At 44.5% G+C, this 19,588-nt stretch overlaps 2 protein-coding genes across 4 annotated transcripts in view; both read right to left on the bottom strand.

The window, feature by feature from the left end:
- Positions 1-2,177: 2,177 nt before the first annotated feature.
- Positions 2,178-5,314, bottom strand: LOC121610957 (endothelin-2). Its single transcript, XM_041943305.1, has 5 exons — positions 5,014-5,314; positions 4,084-4,240; positions 3,728-3,841; positions 2,945-2,998; positions 2,178-2,848 (listed from the first exon to the last, which is right to left on the bottom strand). The coding sequence occupies exons 1-5, from the start codon at positions 5,069-5,071 to the stop codon at positions 2,773-2,775; spliced, it is 459 nt and encodes a 152-aa protein (XP_041799239.1). The 5' UTR covers positions 5,072-5,314; the 3' UTR covers positions 2,178-2,772.
- A 3,933-nt stretch (positions 5,315-9,247) lies between these two features.
- Positions 9,248-19,588, bottom strand: part of LOC121610946 (transcription factor HIVEP3) — a 39,273-nt gene continuing 28,932 nt past the window's right edge. For all 3 annotated transcript variants that reach the window (XM_041943277.1, XM_041943276.1, XM_041943278.1), the window contains 7 exons: positions 19,090-19,382; positions 16,775-18,793; positions 16,153-16,298; positions 12,726-12,901; positions 12,442-12,543; positions 10,990-11,657; positions 9,248-10,819 (listed from right to left, as the gene is read on the bottom strand). In XM_041943277.1, coding sequence (XP_041799211.1) covers positions 10,166-10,819; positions 10,990-11,657; positions 12,442-12,543; positions 12,726-12,901; positions 16,153-16,298; positions 16,775-18,793; positions 19,090-19,382 — 4,058 coding nt within the window. In that variant the 3' untranslated portion in view covers positions 9,248-10,165. The remainder of the gene's footprint in view (positions 10,820-10,989; positions 11,658-12,441; positions 12,544-12,725; positions 12,902-16,152; positions 16,299-16,774; positions 18,794-19,089; positions 19,383-19,588) is intronic.

Below are 19,588 nucleotides of genomic sequence, written 5' to 3'. Positions count from 1 at the left end.
TATCATTACTTCATCAGTTAATCATTAATGAGCATTTGTCTCTTTTTAATGTTATCATTATCTCTTTACAGTCCCTCAGTGCCTCAAGTTAGATAAAATGGCTCACCATATCTGAAACCCCCAATGACCTCTCATGACTTCCAGTAATTGACCTGAGACTTGCCTGTTACTTTCCGCCATTTCTCCTCTCTCTTCTTGGGAGCGTTTCATAATGTTTCCTGTTTTGCTGTGTTTAGGACACACAGCCAGCTAAACCCAGAGAGCTGAAGTAATGTAAAGAACAGTAAAGGCAAGAATGACACAGATAGTGTACAGGTGATACTGAGCATGTTGACATTATAACAGTAATGTGAAAGCAGGGCTTTACAGAATCCCCCTACAACTTGTAGATTACATTATTAAAAAGACTACAGATTGTAAATGCAAGAGACAGGCGAAGACAAAAAAGTCTTGAGTGGAGATAAATAAGCCTCAAAGGAATAATTCGACAGTTCGGGAACAACACTTATTTATTTCTTGCTTTTTAAATATGAAGCCACAGTCAGCAGCTGTTAGCTTAATATTTAACCAGACACTAGAAACGGGGGAAACACCGTGACTATACTGCAGTGCTAGCTCAGTTAGCATTAGCTTTCTTGTTATATGACACCTGTTCTGTTTTGTACGGAGCCCCTAAAGTGTCATGAAGAAAAAAAAAACTATATTGTGCGCACAAGATACTATAACGTGTGCACGGGATATTAAAACGTGCGTACGAAATACTAAATCGAGCACACAAGATATTAAAACGTGCACACGAAATACCAACTTGACTTGAAAAACATTGTCTGAAGGAAAACAATAAAGCTATTTGTGAAAAAGAAATGGTCAAACTTTAGAAATTGATTGGCTTCACAGCGTTGTGCAACTTTGATGGACACACAGCAGCTAGCTTACTTAGACCAAAGAAGCTGTAACATTAGTGGCCCACTGGGTTACTGTGGTGACATTCATGGTAGAAGCGCAGCTAGCTGGAAGCTACAAAAACACCAGTGGACCAATCAGAGAAGACTGAGCTTTAAGGGCCTTAGGGAGGGCTGCAGCCCAAATGGAGCATTTTAGGCAGTGAACGAAAAGAGGTGCTGCAGCAATGGATAGCATGAGCAAAAAAAAAAGTGTTTGAGCAGTAAGGCACGGAAAGCTTTTCTAGCAGACGGCTAAAAAAAAAAAGTTTAAACCTGACAACATATGGCCTCTTTATATAAAACCATCAGGTCAAGCGTGGAACCCTGACCTTGCATGCAATTTGGACAAACGTGCAAAGGTGAGAAGTGTGAGTATTGCATAACTGTGCCTGATGGTGTCCACTGTGGAGGCAGGCAGCCTGTGTGTGATACTGCCTAGAACCAGGCTGTGGTTTTGCTCAGGCCTGTCTGGGAAAGATGGCTGCAGGGTGTCTGTCCAGAAAAAAGTCGAAGGAGAAATATGACGAGAATGAAATGCAATAAAAACCTACTCCTGAAATCAGAGCTACAGTAACACTTGGTGCTTATCATCCATCAGTGTTATATGATCAAACAAAAAACCCCCCGCACCATTGCTTTATTCATTAGATGACAGATGAATCTTCTCTTGTGATTCTTTTCTGCAGTTCGAGCCCTTGTCTGCCTTCTTGCACATTCAGGTGTGCGTGGACGGTATGTACAGTGCAAGCAGTCAGAAAGGAACACAGGGTGACAGGGCATCTTGTACCTCTCTCTCACCCCCTCAGCAAAGTTATAAAACCCTGCATTCTTTCCACAGATCCTTATGATAACACAGGCTGCGCTGCCTTTGAATAGCAAATAAACTTATGGATGTGAGCCCTGAATTCCTGCACCGTCCATCCATCTCTGCGCCCCTTTCGGACTCAGAATTGTGTTTGCTTGACACACAGTTGGAGCGCACATCTAATGCCATCTAAAAGCATTTATTTTCCCTCAAATTATTCTTCATGTTTAGTTTCTTTACAGTAATCCCTTTATGTACACAGTGCACTTTCCTCATGCAAGCAGAGAAGGCCATAAATCAGAAAATAAGAGATAAAACAAGATGAGGGTCCGTTTTTCGGTTTGTTCAGACTAAATTTATCTCAGAAACTTAGAAAGACAGATAACAAAGAATGATACAGGCTTGATTTAATTCTAGCATATTTGCTTTACACTTTTGCAAACAATAATCCTTCATAAAGCAACATTAGTTTTACTCTTATACATAACATGAACTGTCAACTAGGTCATAACACAAGTTAATTTACTTAAGGTGTAATTTAATAGATCTGTTGATCCATAAAAAGAAAGATATTACATGTATTTTACAAACTAACGAGTAAACACATGCCATGTATGTCAGGAATTCCTGTACATGTATGTACAGTATGCGTGACCCTTTTCCCCCTGTCACATCCATCTGTGTCAGCGCTGGCCTGGCCTGTCTGTACAGTGACACAGAGACAACTGCTCCAGCTCCTACAGAGTCAAACATGACCACAGGCGCAGCATTCTCCATCCTGACAGAGGCTCCTTTCAGTGCTGATCCTCCACATCTGTCTCCATGTTGTGTTTGCAGAGCACTGTCACGTTTTTCACCCTCTATTCCTGGGCACGAACAGACGTCTCTGCGGCGCTTTGGCCTTCCTGCGTCGGCTCTTTCAGCAGCCCTTTATTTCCCCCTCTCTATCAAAGGAGCATCATTTGTTCAGGTGCTCGTTGCTCTCTTTCTCTCACTCTTGCTGCCTCAACAGCCACATTGTTTTTAGCGAGTGTCCCTCCTTCGAGCCTCGTCTGAATCAGGCTCACCCAGGGCTCTTTTGGATCTGCTGGCCACAGCTCTGAGGGACAAAAAGCCAGTCAGATTATTGAAAATATCAAATTATAAGTATAGTTGTGAGAGTGTTCTTTAGGTAGTCTTGTCATTCAAAGCTCACCTTAGGATGCTGAGTATGTCGAGCTGACGTCTCTTTACAGATCTCTTGCTCTTGCTGCAGACAAGGAGGAACACTTTAGTTATGAGAAATGAACACTGCATTTGAAATACACACTCACCCTGATTTGTATTTTGTAACTTTAAATGTTTTATTGTTATTGCAGTAGTTTAATCATTCAACGCTATCTCTTTTTTTACACACTCAGTAACCTAAAAAAAAAAAAAATACACGTTATCTTTACAGGCACACTAAACAACTTCTGTCCCAACAAAACTGAAGTGCGCCATCACTGTTTAACATGAGGCCTTGTCGACTTCACGTGACGCATCCTGTCTCAGCCTGTCACTCGTCGTCTCCTCTGTTTCTAGGTGGTGGCGTTATTTGTTTGCCATTTCTAGGAAACGTGAACTCTCGACTTAGCTCTTAATTGCTTCCAAACTCCTACACGCTTCAGTCCTCGAGCCTCAGAGCCAAAACAAGCTTTGTGCACCAGCCTGAGATTAATCTACTCCCTCGGGCCTCAGCTGTGTTATTTGACGATCACACCCTCGGACAAGCAGGACTTATGGAGCACAGTAGCAACACATTCAGGCTACCGACAGAATTGCAGTGAAATGAGTGATCCCTGACACTGCACCACTCCTTGTCCCTCACAAAGGACAATAATACCTGCCTTTACAACTAAGCAATCCATGACGGAAACACAAATAGGGGGTTAAAATCCTAACTCGGGCCTTCAAGCGATGCTTCACAGCTGTTTGGGACGCTCGGGCCCTGACTCACCTGTGAAGGCAGAAGTTGGTGCAGGTTTGATCATCGGGGTTGGCACAGGTGCAGCGGCAAGTGGACCTCCTGCGTCGAGACAGAGCGCTGCCTAGACCATAAACTGTTGTCTTACTGCAAAGAGAAAGAGAGACAAGAGAGAGAGTGTGATATAAACATTGTGCAGACTTTGCTCTTTGGTACTTCTGGCCATTTGATTATACAGTGCCAACAATAGCACATGTTCATTCTGCAGCTATTGTGCTCAAAGTGATAACGCACTCACTTTGGTGTTGTGTTTTTAATCTACGATCAAGATACATCAGCGCTTGCTGCATGTGTGTTCAAACTTGACTGGGTTATCCTGTCATGCTCACCTTGGCGTATTGACCCAAATGATGTCCAGGTGGCAGAAGTAGTGGCACTCAGAGTCTAGCGGGCTGCTGCAGGCACAGCGCTTGGTCCTCTCTCTATGTGTTGGGACGCCGTCACTGGACTCCACTTCCAGCTGTTTCACCACCGGAAGACCCAAACCTGGTCGAGGCAAAGAGCCACTCAGTAACAGAGATCCAAACACAGCATCGGCTCCAGCCAAGCCGCCTGTCGGTGGCCCTGCCTCTGCCTTAACCCTTTTACTGTTTTTCAAAACACTGAACAGATGGGTATGTTACATCACTCGTCTATTATGAGCAGAATTTGCGTGCAAGAACAGGAAAAAGTGTCGTCAGCCATTCTTCACAAACTTTCTCTCTACAAAACTCATCAGTCTTGATCTTTTACAGTGAACAAATAGACTTATTAACAGGATGAGAACGCATGCGTTCGCACGCTAAGGTCATAGATTGTCAAACAATCTAAAAGGCTCAAAACAATCTTCTTCTTCATCAAAAAAAAACTAAACCTAACACTGCCATGCTCCTACTACTTGGACTTGAGGTTTTAAAGGAATCAAGTACAGACTCTATGTCAACATTTAGCAGCAGTACAAATCTCCTTTAGATAAAATGGGCAGCTTTTTTGTGATAGATGGATTCTTTTAAGCATTCTGGGCTACTGGGCTTGCCAAAACATGTGTGTGCACCAACATACAGCGATGGCCGTTGCTGCTTTGTGCACAGTGTGACTGAGATTAAAGCCAGTGTACATATGCCATGTGAGTCACAGTCTACGCTGCTAACGAAAACACAAACATGTTTTTGAAGATTATCCCTTCTGGCACAGCTGAGAAAGTTCTTAGGTTGATGTAAAGGCTCACAAACTTAAATCTGATGTCGTGAACAAACAACTAAATAAAGAAATAGACTCACCATTCTGCATGGAAGCCCAGAGAGTGATGAGAAGAAGCACACTCTTGTTAGTAGACATAGTTGATAGCAGATGGATGAAGCTCTGCTGTGTTGCTGACTGGTATCCGTACAGTTACAGCTGTGTTGTATGTCCTCCTGCTGCTGCTGTTAGTCTGCAGGTGTCTGAGCACTGTTATACCTCTCCTCTCCTCTCCCTCTCATGATGTCATAGTAAAAGCTCCACCCACAGCTGCTTGCCATGGAGCCACAGTGTACGACCCCAGGGTGTTCGAACCTGTGGCACATTCCAGGAATACCTGATGATTTTTAACCTCTCCGTGACACCGCTGCCACCTGCTGAGTGACATTTATGGCTGCAGTTTCCCTTCGGATGAGGAATTGTCTCTTTCCTCTAGCTATACCAGAGGCTTGAGGGGGAGGAAGAGTGAGATGGAGAAAACATGAGGTCTGAAGAGGGGTTAGAGGGACTACCTAATGTGCCAGAGTAGAGAGATGGAGGCTGATGGATCCTGATGTGAATATGAAATGTGATGGACGAGGGCCAAGACAATGCTTCCCAACAGTGCTCACTGGGAACACACGTGGGAAGAGATAATAGGGGAGATCCAGTGATATACTGGTATGTAATGGAGACGTTTTAAAATGGGTTTCTGTACTGGAACAAAATAAAATAAAGGTTAATCTGTGACATGAATCTCAAGGTCAGAGGATTTGCATTTTCGTCTATATTAACTCATGAGGCTCGTGACACAAAGAATGACACTACGTCAGAAATGATTGTGACCTTCTAATGAATTCTGAAACAGTACCAACATTTTGTGAAATTACTGATAAAGACTTTGTTTTGAGCAACTATGGCTTAGTAAACTTCAGAATCTCCAAGAATGTACTGTAATTATAAGGATTTCCTGATTGACATTTGAAAAATGTTTGTTATGTTTGACATAAGCAGCCGTTTTGAGCAGCCAGAAACTTCCCTCAGGTGCTGGTAGAGACCAAAAACAGAGCTAAAAGAGACTGAACATTGGACTCAAATTCATTAGATGTTCAGAAAAACGACAAATAAATAATGATTTTGGTCTGGACGTGTAAATAAGCAACTGTTTGCAAAGCAGTTTGCCATCAGCCTAAAAGATGATGATATGACTACACTGCCACCAAGTAAAAAACAAACATCTATTGCAATTTTTATACAGCTACATAGTTGTATTTACTATATTCACATTTTGTGACTGTTTCACTGACAGTGTAAATGTCAGAAAAGAAATTCCATTGTCACATTTGACTGAAATTATGCCTCCATGATGGCTGTTGAAGGCCCACATACAGATAAGCAGGCTGCTCTTCCCTGCCCACAGGCACTATACTGTATGCTCCAAGTCATATCCCACCCACACGGTGCCCAGTGTGCAGGTCAGCCGTGCCAGAAACATGCAGATAACCAAATGGTTTTATCTTACGCTCATGTAAATACAGCAAACGTGTGTTCGGATTAGGAGTGTGGATATTGTTTTTACTCCCAGAAGATGACAGATCACTTGTCTGATTAGGAAATGGACTCACAAATATGAAAATGTGGAGTAGATCATTTTTTGCTACTTAAATCTTAGATGACATGTGAGCATGTTTCCACTGGAAAGGCAGACTTGTCATGATCCTCTAACATAGTCAGGTTTGTTTGCTCAGTAGCTATTGCTATAGGGGCAGATACAAAAACAGCTTCTTCCTATTCATTTGCCACAAAGCCTTCTGTGAATAGTGTTTACTTAAAATCGCTTATAATCCACTCTCCATGAAACGTGACACCTGGACTTATAGAACAGAGCAGAGAGCAGACAGTACTTGTCCTCTGTGCCGTGGGCATGTTCAGTGCACAACAACATGTGCCAATGAAAGCAGAGAGGAGAGCAAATTACAATCAGGAGAAGACAAGTGGGAGGACAGAACATAGGACAGCTTGCATGGGAAATGCTTTTCTATACAATACAATTGCGTATAATACTTTCAAAACACATAAACACACATTAATTTCACCACAGTCTGTTTCTCTCAGAAGGAGAGGCATTGTTGAGTCGATCAGGATATGATGCTGTCTAATATATAACCTGCCAGGCCTCCGACAGGGAGGGGGCGACTTTTCCCTCTCATAAAGCTTTTTTGGAATGTGTGACATGGTGATGAGATTGGCACACTGCATCATGATAGCGCACATTCCTGCACCCGAGGTTATAAGTTCAGCTCCCTCGGGAGCGCAGATGTTCTCCTCTCTGCCGGCGTCGCGTCACGTTGAGCGGCCTCGTCTCTGAAAGGCAGATTGTGAATAAAAGTGATGCAAGCCCGAGGAAAAGCCAGGGAGTCTCTTTTCATTCGGCCACGCCCCTTTGCCTTCGCCAGCTTCTGTCCTAGAAGCAGGTGTTTATCTTTAATTAGCAACCTCACCTCCTCAGTCCACTCCCTTTACACATTATCTGCCTCTAACCCCTCTGGCCCTGTGTCATCTGCCTGTGTGGGGCTTTGAAGGAGGAGGAATGTTCATTCCCTTCAAACTATCTTTTGATACAGGTGTCTAAAAATACAAGTGCCTCCCTGTTGCCTGTTTTATAACGTTTTCTGTGGAATGTCAAGTCTCAGCAGCGAACATCTCTGGCTTCCTGTCAACACACTGACTGGCTGTCCTGGAGTCATCTTTACGTAATCCAACTCTTGCTGTGCTGTTAAACATTGTTGTGCAAAGCACCAGTGAGAGTGAACGGAAACGCTGCTGAGACATTTTATGGAAGTATTGTTTTGCATGTGTAAATTGTTTTATGCTCCTGGAGTCGCATGTGCCAGGAGTGCCTCAAATGGCGAAGTCAATTGATATAGAGAACGATGGGGGGGTTAATAATTTGCAGAATCAAAATCAGCCTTTGGAAGTGATAAATTTGTGAGTGTACATGATAAAAATGGGCGTTTTCAGAACTGTTTCCAACTTAGAGCTGCAGAATGAATGCTGACCCACATAGCCAACCATAGTCAAGAATTTATGGACATTATTAAAATTCAAGTGGGTTCAGAGTTGATAAGGTAAATTTCTTCCGAAAGGTGTGTGTTCACCCTCTTGACCCCAATAAAGAACTAAAACCAAGCGAACCAGAATGCCAAATCACACCTGTCTCTCTACAGCCATGAGTGCCTCCTTTTTCTAACAGATCGGCTGCGAGGAAGATAAAGATTTTAAGGTATACCTGAGGGTTGGTGATGAAGGACACCTAGTGGTACTACTAAAGGAATACAGCTGGCTTTAAGGGGGAAACGGTAGACTATTGTGGGCTTACATTATATTTGCTACTTAACCACTATCACATACATGACAGGTGACAAATTAAAGGAGACACCCGCATAAATGAGTGGAGAAGCAGATTCTTTAATACAGGACACAGGGGGTGATAGAATGGTTTGGCGAGTATGAAATCACTAAATCTAACCTGAGCGCAGTGTGTTAGACAGCGCTCACCACACCTTCTGTGTGCAGTCGCTGCAGCACAGTTCAGCTGGTGAGCCTACGCCAAGATAAAACTATTACCACCATTAACCATTAACACCTTACAAAGAAACTTGAAGCTGTTTTAGTCATCCACCAGTGTTTGCATCTCTGGCTGTTCTTTTTGATATCGCTCCGCAGTGATTTGACAGATTTGACATGCATCAAATATCCTTTTGAAACTCTAACCTTTAAGAAATAAGAGAGAAGAAGGAAAACAACTTTCCAAAAGGTTTATAGCTGCTAAATGCCACATGTCATCACATGGGGATGCAAAGTACAACCAAACTTATCCCAAACTGCCACCGAAGTAGAGGCCAAGACCACAAAATACCACAAAGCTCATGACTATGTACCACAAACAACCACATGCAAGCGCAAGTTGCACCACAGAGCAGTGTCACAGGAAGTTCTACCTCACAGTACAAGTATTCCCTCTTATCTCCTTCTCAGAGGAGATAGCCACGTCTGATCCAATCAGCTGAACCCTTGTTGTAGACATTTATGATGTGGTTTTGATGTTTTCTTTGTCCACGTTCCAACTTGGCTAAACCAATCCAATGTGGTTGATAACACGAGGAAATCATTAAACAGTTTTTTCATTTAACTCCCACACAGTAATTAAAACAAATTATGGCACAAACTCTATTAAAGCAAAAGCATGAAACTGTACACACGGCGAAATGGAAAGAAAGCACAACCTCAAGGGAGTCTGGTGCATTTTTTATTTCTTCAATGACTAGAAATTTTGCTGTGTGTGAAATCTGCAGGGCACTTATTCCTCCGGTACCAGCCAAACTCAATCCCTCATCTCTGTCACCAATTCAAGTCACAAGAACATCATGAAAAAGACACACAGATGTAACAAAAAACATCTTTTTTTCCACTAAAAAAAGTAAAAAAAAAACAACAAAAAATAACAACCTTGAAACAATGATCATTGTCATCAAATAATAAATAAGGAGCGCTCTTCCCTGTACAGAGATATATTCTAATCTAAAATCTTTTGTAATAAAAAATAGAACTTCAGTGCAATTCCTTTGACACGTTTCTGCTGCTCCTTCAATGTCTCCACGATGCGCCTCTCTGTTACCCTGGCATTAAAGCAATGGAACAGAAACAATCAAAACACCAAATATGAACCCTCCTGAATGACACAAAAAAGCAGATATAAAATTTCACAGCCTTCTCTTTGTCTATCTGTACTGTACATCTCAAAACACAAACCTGGACAGAAAAGGCACAAGTAACTACAATTTGAGTGATACTGGACAAAATTTGGACAAACAAAAATGGAATTATTTTTGATTAAAGATTTTGGTCATTTACAAATTTATTCATATTTCTTTTACATATATTTAAACAGACATTAAGATTACCAGTATCAATAGAGATACAGGAGGGATATATTTATATTTATATATATATATTATATATATAGATAGACATTATTTTTACAAAGAAAAAAGTGCATTTTTATAACAAACCTGAATATTGCCCAAGAACAAACATTTAAGTTAACAATAGTATTGAAAACTGTATAAAAACAAAGCAATAAAAAAAAACAAGACTAGTGTAGCAACCAATAAAGCAAAATAGGATGCATGATGCATCAAGGTGTAGACACAGTTACGTGCTCTGGTCTGTTCTGGCTGAGTCTCCTTTAGCTCCTCCCTCACCACCAGGTGGCGGCGGCTCCTCCCCCTCTGGCTGCTGTCCAATGACACGCGGGGCTACGGGGGCTGCTAAACTGGGGGGTGCTCTTGAACGACTGTCTCTGGCGCAGCGTTCGGTGGTCTCAGTGGCAGACCTGCGGGTGTGGGCGGAGCTATGTGAGCTGCCATATTGCTTTGAGTCTGTGGTCTCCAACTCCGGTTTGGAACACATTAGTGCTGTGCTGAGAACGCACCGCCCTGGCTGGCTGGTTCCTGCTGCCTGGTGCTCTGACCATTGGTCTCCAGGAGTCCTAAGCCCTTGAGTTCTGGGGGTCCCGCCCCAGTACGATTCAAACCTGGCCAGTGACGGCCCCTCTACAGGGGGAGACGTCGGGGACGAGGGGGTGGCAGGGTGGGACCTTGGTCTGGCCTGTACCATTTGGATCCCTCCGATGGGGATCATCAGGCAGGGGATCTTGGCTTGTTGGGAGTGCATGGGAAGATGGCTGAAGATGTTGTCTGCCGTTTGGTGGCCAGGATAACCTTCACAGGTGGAAAGACGGAAAGCAGGGGGAAACAAGCTGGCTTCTGTCAATGCTGGCCCTTCTGCTGCTGTGCCACTTTTCTCCTGTAGGGGGAGCGAAGACATCATCATTACATTTCATGGACTTGCTCTGTCAGCACACAGAATACTGGACACTGAGATCTTCTGAGGAGGAAAGTGTAGAGGAAATACACTGTGGCTGCTGTCTGATTCTCAATCTCATCACAGATCTAGAAATGGAACAAAAGACTCACCGGTTTGAGGTGACTTCCCTTTGTACCTGGGCTCTCCCACGGCAGGTATCCAGGGGACCTGTGCTGTAACCCGAGTGGCGAGGGAGGGGTCCGAGCTTGGGATGACCGGTAGCAGCTGGGGGAAACAGGACGAAGAGGGGAAAGGGGTCTGATGGGAGAAGGTCCTCTCTCAGGGGAGGGTGAGACATGCTGGCTTGGCGAGGACAGCTCCGTCCTGGGGGAGAGGCTGTGGATGGGTGAGGATAGCTCCAGACGTGGAGAGAGGCTGCGGCTGGGGGAGCAGCTCTCATTGCTGGGGGAGAAAGCTCTTGGCGATGCCTTCCAGCCCCGCCGGGAGAACAGCGCTCTCCTGCTGCCCGGAGAGGCAGCTCGTCTGCTGGGCCAAACTCCCCTTGGGGAGGGCTCCCGACCGGGGCTGGGACTGGGGCCCGGGGGCTCGGGTTCAGGAGTGCCCTGCTGGGAGTGCCTACTGCAGCTGGAATGCCCTCCTGTTGATGGGTGGGTGTCTGACGAACAGGAGGACGGTGGGTCCTCATGGGATACAGACTCCTCTTCCTCTTCATCGTCGTCATCGTTGTCGTCATCGTCCTCAGACTCCTCCACGTCAGAAAACTGATGTTCCTCCTGTTCTTCTGAGCCACACACACGCTCTTCACTTCCTGCTGTTTCTGTCGACACAGAACAACACGCACATCCTTTAAATTATAGCCCTTTAAATCTATACTGTGCACTTCAAAACTCCGGTGCTGGATGTACAAAGTCGTGACAAACCTACTCACGCTAAGAGACATGAAAACACATTAACTGAACAATTTTCAGGAACAAGCACAAAGCGTTAGGACAGTGTTCTGTATCTTTCTGACAAACCTCACCCACAACCCATCAAACCCATGTTATAAATAGACTGAGGATGAAAAGACCGGAATTTAATTGAATAGCACCATGCCTCTATTCACAAACTATCTCAACAGCCTTGTGAATGGAAGGACGGTTTTAATGGCACGTCCTTGGCTGTGATGAGTGTAGTCTGTCAGTAAGAAAGAGACGGCGAGGGGAGGGCTAGTACAGGAAGGTTAGGGAGGAGATTGCGAGGTGGCTGGCTTTGAGGCTGCTCTGTGGCTTTTTGGGGGGGGGGGGGGCAGACGAAAGTGTAGGAATGTGTATTGTCACACGCCAGAAACGCATCCTTGAGAACAAGGTATACGTACCAGACAGCCGTAGCTACATCAGGAAACAGCGAAATGCTCTGTATTCATTCATTTATCTTTTTTTTTTTTTTGTATTTCTTATGCAAGGCCAAAGGGAGGAGAATACAACATCGTGTTGCATAAGCTGTCAGTGCTGAGCGGCTACAATTCTTCACATGCAGAGGTTCATCCAGCTGTGTACCAATATTTCTCTACAGTGAATGGGACATATGTGAGCTGCCCCTCTCCATCCCCTCTTGAGTACCTGTTTCCTCGCTCTCTGGCTCGTCCAGTGATGACTCAGATACTCCCATTGCCTGGCATTTTTTCCCATGAGCCTTTGACTTCATGTGTTTAGTAAGGTTCCCTAGGAAGGAACAAGAAAAGCACATTAAAACTGCCCTCGACTAACAGAGTGCAAGGAAAATGAGGACATTTCAACAACAGAGGTAAAATGTGATCACTGGGCATGAAGTAGATGGCTATAATATAATGCAATGAACAGCAATACAGATCATGTTTGAAATGACTTGTAAATTGTCCTCTCACCTTTGGTTTTGAAGGCAAAGTTGCAGTGTTTGCAAATATACGGACGGACATCGGTGTGCGTTCGGATGTGCTTTTTCAGCATGCTCGGTTTCTTACAGCGGATGCCACACTCACCACATATGTACTTGCCCCTGCCGCGACCTCTCACATAAACATACTCTTCATTGGACTTATATCTAAGAAAAAGAGAGAGAGACGGAGAGGAGAAAGAAACAGAATGATAATTAAGATGTCATATAGAACACTGACTTCACTGCGTGGTACAATTCAGGAGCTGAAAGCACAAATTCCAAATTCCTTCACTGACCATCCATGGTGAATCTTATATTTAGCTGATTTTAGCTGAATTGCATTTAAAAGCTGCATTCACTGATTCATCATTACTGTATTCACTCCTTCTAAAGTTGAAATAGTGAACATGTTAGCAAACACACATCGTTGAGGGCTGTGCAGATAGCACAAGGGTTTAACGAGCTTTTCCCCTGAAAACAGCTTCGTGCAGGTCGATGACAGCGGCGTGTGCAGGGTCAAAAACAAAAACATTGTGCTAAAAGCTGCTAAAACACGCTGTAAAGCTGTCACTACAAGCAACCCCTTTGACATTATAGCCATTGTTTTTATAAAAACATTGATTAGTGCAGCTTTATTAATAATGATGAATGTGGATGTGGGTTTGCATGCGGCACAAATACATGCACACTTCTGCTTCCAACACACACACACAAACCAGAGAAACTGGGAAACAAGGCTTTCTTTATGGAGGCGGGTCGGGGAAGCCCCACCAAAACCCCAGCAGCACTGAGTCCCTTGGCTGTTCCCTCCACTACACCCTGGGCACACAGAGAATACCAGCTATTCTGCTGTGAACGGGTGGCCCTGCCAACAACAGCAGCAGCTAAAGAGAGGGAAGGGAAGCCTGGCTATGGCCCACAACCTAAAATAGACACTATATATAAAAATCAAGCAACACATTTAGGTCTAGTCTATAAAAACATTGTTTATACACAATCTCGATGTTTACCAAAAGGCTATTTCTGGACAAAGTGGACCACAGACATTTTATATCTGAATGAACTGTCCTCTATGAAAAACTCCATCTGCCCTCACTACTCGCTGAGAGATGTACAATCCATTCTGAATTGTAAATATCCAATGTGTGCTGACTGTGTTTAATTACAGGATATGCACCACATCTAAAAGAACCCAGGCTGTGAATACTCCCAGTTGTATAACAGAACCAGCAACAGCAAATCATAACAAATTGTTACACAACTGTAAAATAGTCTCAACAGTGGCATTATGTTGTATTCATTCAGGAGCTGGCTACTGTTTACTGGCATGCATTTCTTGCCACTGCTAAAAATATCCACCCACATCTCAGGAAAAACAAGGCAGGAGTTGCACTTCACACATTGGGCATTAAATCAGCAGCACGTCTCTCGGTAAACTCAACCGACAATCTGCCCGTGCTTGTATTGTAGCTCTCCGGCCGCCATGACAGATTGGTGTGGACAATACTGCTTTCAACCAGGGTGTGACCGATTAATAAAGCCACTGAATTTCAAGACGGCAACAACTGCATAACACTAAAAGGCAGCACTGCAGGTACTGAAACATACTTTGGTCACTATTTGGCCAGAAAGGAGTTTGACATAACTAATCCTTTGGACACATGCTGTAAACTCTGCTCACAGAAATGGCTCTGACCATTTCACCAGTGTGGTTAAAGTGTTATGACAAATCTGCAGTGTTGCAACCACTTACACCACGGAAATCAATCTGCATGTTTTAACAGAATCCAGCTGAAGACAGTTCAGCTTGTACTTGTACTTGTAAGAGGGATTAAAGCTGATGTTAGACGGACTTTTGCTGCCACCAAGAAGAAACAGCAATGCTTGCTTAATTGCTAAGACATGTGTTTTTGAGGAGAGAGCTGCCTTGATCCAATATCTGTTTCTTTAGCTGTGTGACACTAATAAACTCTAGAGACCCCTGCACCCCTCTTTCTTAAAGGGAACTCTGAAACTGGATCAGGATGAAATCGTGCAAGTTAGTGGAACATCAACAAAGCTGCATGATGCATATTCATATAAAAAAAAGGTGTTGCTTGTTCTCCAGAATAAAAGAAGTGGCAGACAGTCATGATTTCAATGTGTTGACAAAAGGGAGATAGGGATAATGAGTCCTAACAGAATCACGGTACAAAACATTCTGCTGTGTTCAAGAGTAGCTGTGCTTATTTGCATGCATGGGGAAAAAAAAGCAGGATATCAAGGGGTGCAGGTACACAGAGCGAGGACACAGAGGAGGTTGGGAGGGGATGAAGAGAAGATAATACATAGGTAAGTAAAACTGTAAGAGCTGCCAGAGTGGCACAGGCAGAATGAACAGAAGGGGGGGCGGTGTGATGGAGATGGAAGACTGTAGGCTGTTTATGGATGAAAATGCACTTCTTGAATGTGTGTAATGTGTGGCTGCAAATGATAAAGACTGGTAATTAGTGCCTTATCTACTGTTAAGCAGACAACTACTTCACTAACTTCACACTCAATCTGTGTGCACATTAACACAAGACACAGGACTTATTGTGCAAGTGTTGATACACACGCACGCATGCACTCATACACACACACACACACAAGCAAAAAACATTCCTTAAATATCTCTCCAAAGTATCTTCCTTTCGCACCAAAAGGAAAACCAGTGTGTTTTGAAATTCTCACTAATTGGGAACCTTTTACCGCCATCCTCCATCTTCCATTTTTTACAGTACTGTCACTTTTATTCTTATCCATTTCAACCATTTCTTCAGTGTGAGCAGATCTGCACAGAATCGCCTGCTGGGGAAACTCTTTCAGCTCTAAACACAATAAACTGGGAGATAGAAGAGAGGCTGCACTGGAAGAAAGCACAAGTATGTAAATATGTGAGTGCAGTTAAGTGTACAAATGCGGACACAAACACGACAGTCACGACTATGACACTGATTGCTTCATACAGTTACGTACAATTTATCCATACCTGTGTCCTCCCAGAGCTTTCATCCTAAAATTCAATGATGACATTATGGGGACATGTGTTTTGTCCCCATAAGGAAGAGGAGCCCCCCCTCAATGTGACTGTGTAAACACACACACATACACACACACAAATCTCAAAATTAACACTTCTAAAACACTGACGCTCATGGCAGCAGCAAGAGGAAAAAGCTTGGCTGCAGGTACAAATGAAGTCCCTGTGGGTTCCACTGCCTCCCATCTGTTACTGTAATTCTCTGTGCACTTTCAACGGCTCTCCATAGTTGCTGTTTTTCTGTCATCAGGCATTGGCTTGTGACAGAAGAACAGATCACTTGTGCAATGAGGCACAGCCATTATTCGGAAATATTGTATTTGGAATTAAAATTTGTGCGCCTTTAAGTTCTTACCCGCCTTCAAAGACGCGAACACGAGAAGCCTCGCTATGTTTGGAGGTGGAGGGTCCTTCCTCTTCTTGCATCTCTTTATTCTCCTCCTCTTCAAGGTGCTGCTGATCCTTTACTTTAGTGAGGGTGCTGGGTGGAGTGGCATGTACCTACACTCAAGACACACATAGAGAAATTCAAAACAACTTAAAATAAAATGTTAACAGTTTTAGTGTTAAAAGAGTACTCCACCAATTTAGCGTTGCACTCCTTTAACATTGATGGACTCATGACAGACAGTCAAAAAAAAAAAAAAATAAAACAAAAAAATCTGATGTAGCAATACCAGAGATTAAGTCTTTTTTATTCCATGAATTCTTCTGCCTTGTCCAGACTGGTGCCTACATTACCCACAATGCAACCCAACAGCCGACTAAGCTAGTAGCTAGCTTGTAGCTTTGAGTCTCAAACAGATATGAGGAGTGGGCTACAGAGGTCTGGTAAGCTCACTCTGTCTAACTCCACTGCTCCACATTTTCTCATTTTCAACCTTTCCAGCCTCAACTGCCTGAGGTGAGAGCACTACAGGCCGTTCAGAAGTCTACATTAACTAAATACAGTAAATGTATATTGTGGGTATGTTTACCTCTGACACACGTGGGGTCCTGCTACTTGTAGGGCCCACTTTGCTTTTGGCTGGGGTCGGGGCCATGGCCATGGTGTACGTCTCTGAGCTGTGCTTCTGTTTGGAGCACAGTAGAGACAACGCCACCTTAGTGCTGAGGCCCGGCAAGTTGGGGTTGTGAGCACTGACGCTCCAGGTAGAGTAGACTGATGTGCAAGGGTCCCTCAGGGCAGATGGGTTGGGTTTGACATAGTTCAGGTAGCACCAGTTGACTGAGGTGGAGGTGTGGAGACTGGGGTACGACGGGGTGCTTGGTCGTTCAACTCCCTCTTGCACAACTGGCACCTCCTCCTTTTTTGTACTCGTCTTCTCAGTTGACCCCTCTTTCTCCTTTTCCTCACTATGTTTCCTTGGTACTTGCTCCTGCTCCTCCTCCACTTTCACATTTGTTACCTCTGCACTCTCTGGCTGTTTCTTCTCCCCCTCTTCCAGTTTTCTCCCAGTTGCTTTACTTCCTTCCTCTTGTCTTACCTTCTGTTCTACATCCTCCTCCTCCTCCTCTCCTGTCTTGTGCTCCCCCTCCCCTTCCTCTTTCACCCTTTTCTGGTGACGTTGGGCCTCTGTACTGAGTTCCAGACTAGCTGCAGGAGAAAGCATGCGTTTACTTCCTCCAGCCCCCAGTGGACCATATCCCTCCTCAGATCCTGAGGCCAACTCCGTGGGCAGAGACAGGGGAAGTAGGCTCTTGATATGTTGTGAGGGAACCTTCAAATAGGACCTTTGCAGCTGGCTTGTGATGACCATCGCTGTGCAAGAAATGGGTTCCTGTGAGCGGGTGGAGGCCAAGATCTGGGACAGGGTGGTATACATGGCACTGGCATTGGTAGGTATATGGGTCTGGAGGCGCACTGGCACCACAAGGGAAACTACTGGTGTAAGCTGTGCCAGGCATGTGGCAATGACCGGCCGTGGGTGGTGGTAGGAGATTGTTACAAGGGACTGATGGGTAAGGGCAGAGGACAGGGAAGAAATGGCAGGGCTGCTCTCTGTAGTGGGTAGGGAGGGAACATGCGCGGTAAGTCTTGGAGGAAAAGGCAAGTACAGAGCCTGGCTAGATCTAGTCCTGGAAGAGAACTGGAGAGGAACTAGAGAAGGAAGCTGATGGAATGGTATACCCAACCGTTCTGCCATGTGGATCTGTGCAGGGTGTATCTGTATAGGTGGAGGTCCTGTCTGTGAATGCAAGAAGGCTCTGTGAATGATCTGGGTGGACAGTACTTCAGAGAAGGCTGTGGTGACGGGGAGTAGCTGGGATAGTGATCCTGGGGAAAATGCTTGCTGGCCTCTGGGCTGCAAAGGGAGTACGTCCTGAGAGGGTGGGAAGATTTGTGGCTGTAAGAGCTGCAAGGCTTTCCCTGTGGCTTCCAGGCTGAACCGGGAGCTTGCCTCAGTTGAGTAGAGGGGAGGATGAATGGGACGGGAAGGCCCAGGCTTTGGGCTCTCTGCTCTGGACAACTGACTCATGCTGGCCCCCTCCTCTTGCTCAGGTTCTCCTAACGTGGCATGTTTCACAAGGAGACACTTTCTCCTCTCCTTCCAGGAGGATGCAGACTGCTGAGGGGACAGGGACCCATAGTCAAAGGATTTACTTCTGGTCTCTGAGATCTGCTCTGTTTGTTGAGGGCTGGTCGGGGCCTGCTCTGAGGCTGAGCGTCTCATCTCCTTGTGGCTTTGGTGGTGTTGGTGGGAAGCGGATGGCACCATCAACATCTGTGAGCTTTGGCTACTGGAGGCCCAGACGGCAGGCTCTGATCTTGCCGCGTCCTCAAAAGAAGCAGAAAGGCTTGAAGTGTGGGAGATGTTGCTCTCTTGACTGGGGCTGCGAGGCAGAGACACAGACTCAAAGCTAGACTCCCCAGAGGACTGGGCTGCTTCTGCCAGGCGGAGTCTCTTCTTCTTTGGTGGCAGCTTCTCTGCAGGGAGCTGGGCCAAAGTCTGGCTACGCTGAGGCCACTGGAACTCCTCCACTCTCTCTGCCTCCTAGGACAGATAAATAGTTTACTAATTTAACATTCTGTGTAGGATGAAGGGACATTGACTGCTCACCTGCACAAAAATCTTCTTAAGATGTTAAAGAAGAATTAGAATCAAAAAACTGAAACACCATTAAATCAATGCATGTTTCACATGTATTTAACATGAAACATACTATGGTTTGTTTAAGGCCCTTGTTTTTGAGAAGAGGCAGATGAAATAGACAAATAAAGACACAGCAGTCAAATTGAATAAAATGTACAAAACTATATAACCAAATGCTACTTTAAATAATCACGTACCTTAGATGAAGATGTTGTCACTTGTGGTGACACGGATGGCATGTCAGCATCAGGCTCCACAGTAACAAGGATCTCTGGCACTTGGATGTTTGGCTGGCGGATGAGGCGAGATGTAGAGGGTGATGGTTTTGGCTGGGGTTGTTGTGTTTGCTGAGTCTCTCTGAGGTCTGGTTCTTGATTTTCCATGGATATACTCTCCTGCTTCTCAAAGGAGCTTGTGTGTTGGATGACAGACACACCCTTCCTGTCCTGCTGCTGTTGCTGTTGTTTTGGCTCAGTCTGTAAAGAAACACCTAGAAACAAACCAAAGAAACAACAAATTAACTACCACAGCTTTTAAATGACAGCATTTAATGGTTTTGCATTTCATTCCCTCATCTGTGGTGTAGTGTAATTTAAGAAGTCTTTGCTTACATAAATGACGCTGCAGAGATTTACTTGTTGTGTTTATGTTTTCTTTAGTGATTCAGGGTTCTCAGAATAATGTCATCACTTTACC

Source organism: Chelmon rostratus, chromosome 8 (genome assembly GCF_017976325.1).
Source record: "Chelmon rostratus isolate fCheRos1 chromosome 8, fCheRos1.pri, whole genome shotgun sequence".
Classification (NCBI taxonomy): domain Eukaryota; kingdom Metazoa; phylum Chordata; class Actinopteri; order Chaetodontiformes; family Chaetodontidae; genus Chelmon; species Chelmon rostratus.
The sequence above is the reverse complement of the archived record's forward strand: the minus strand, read 5'-3'. Positions and strand labels throughout refer to the sequence as shown.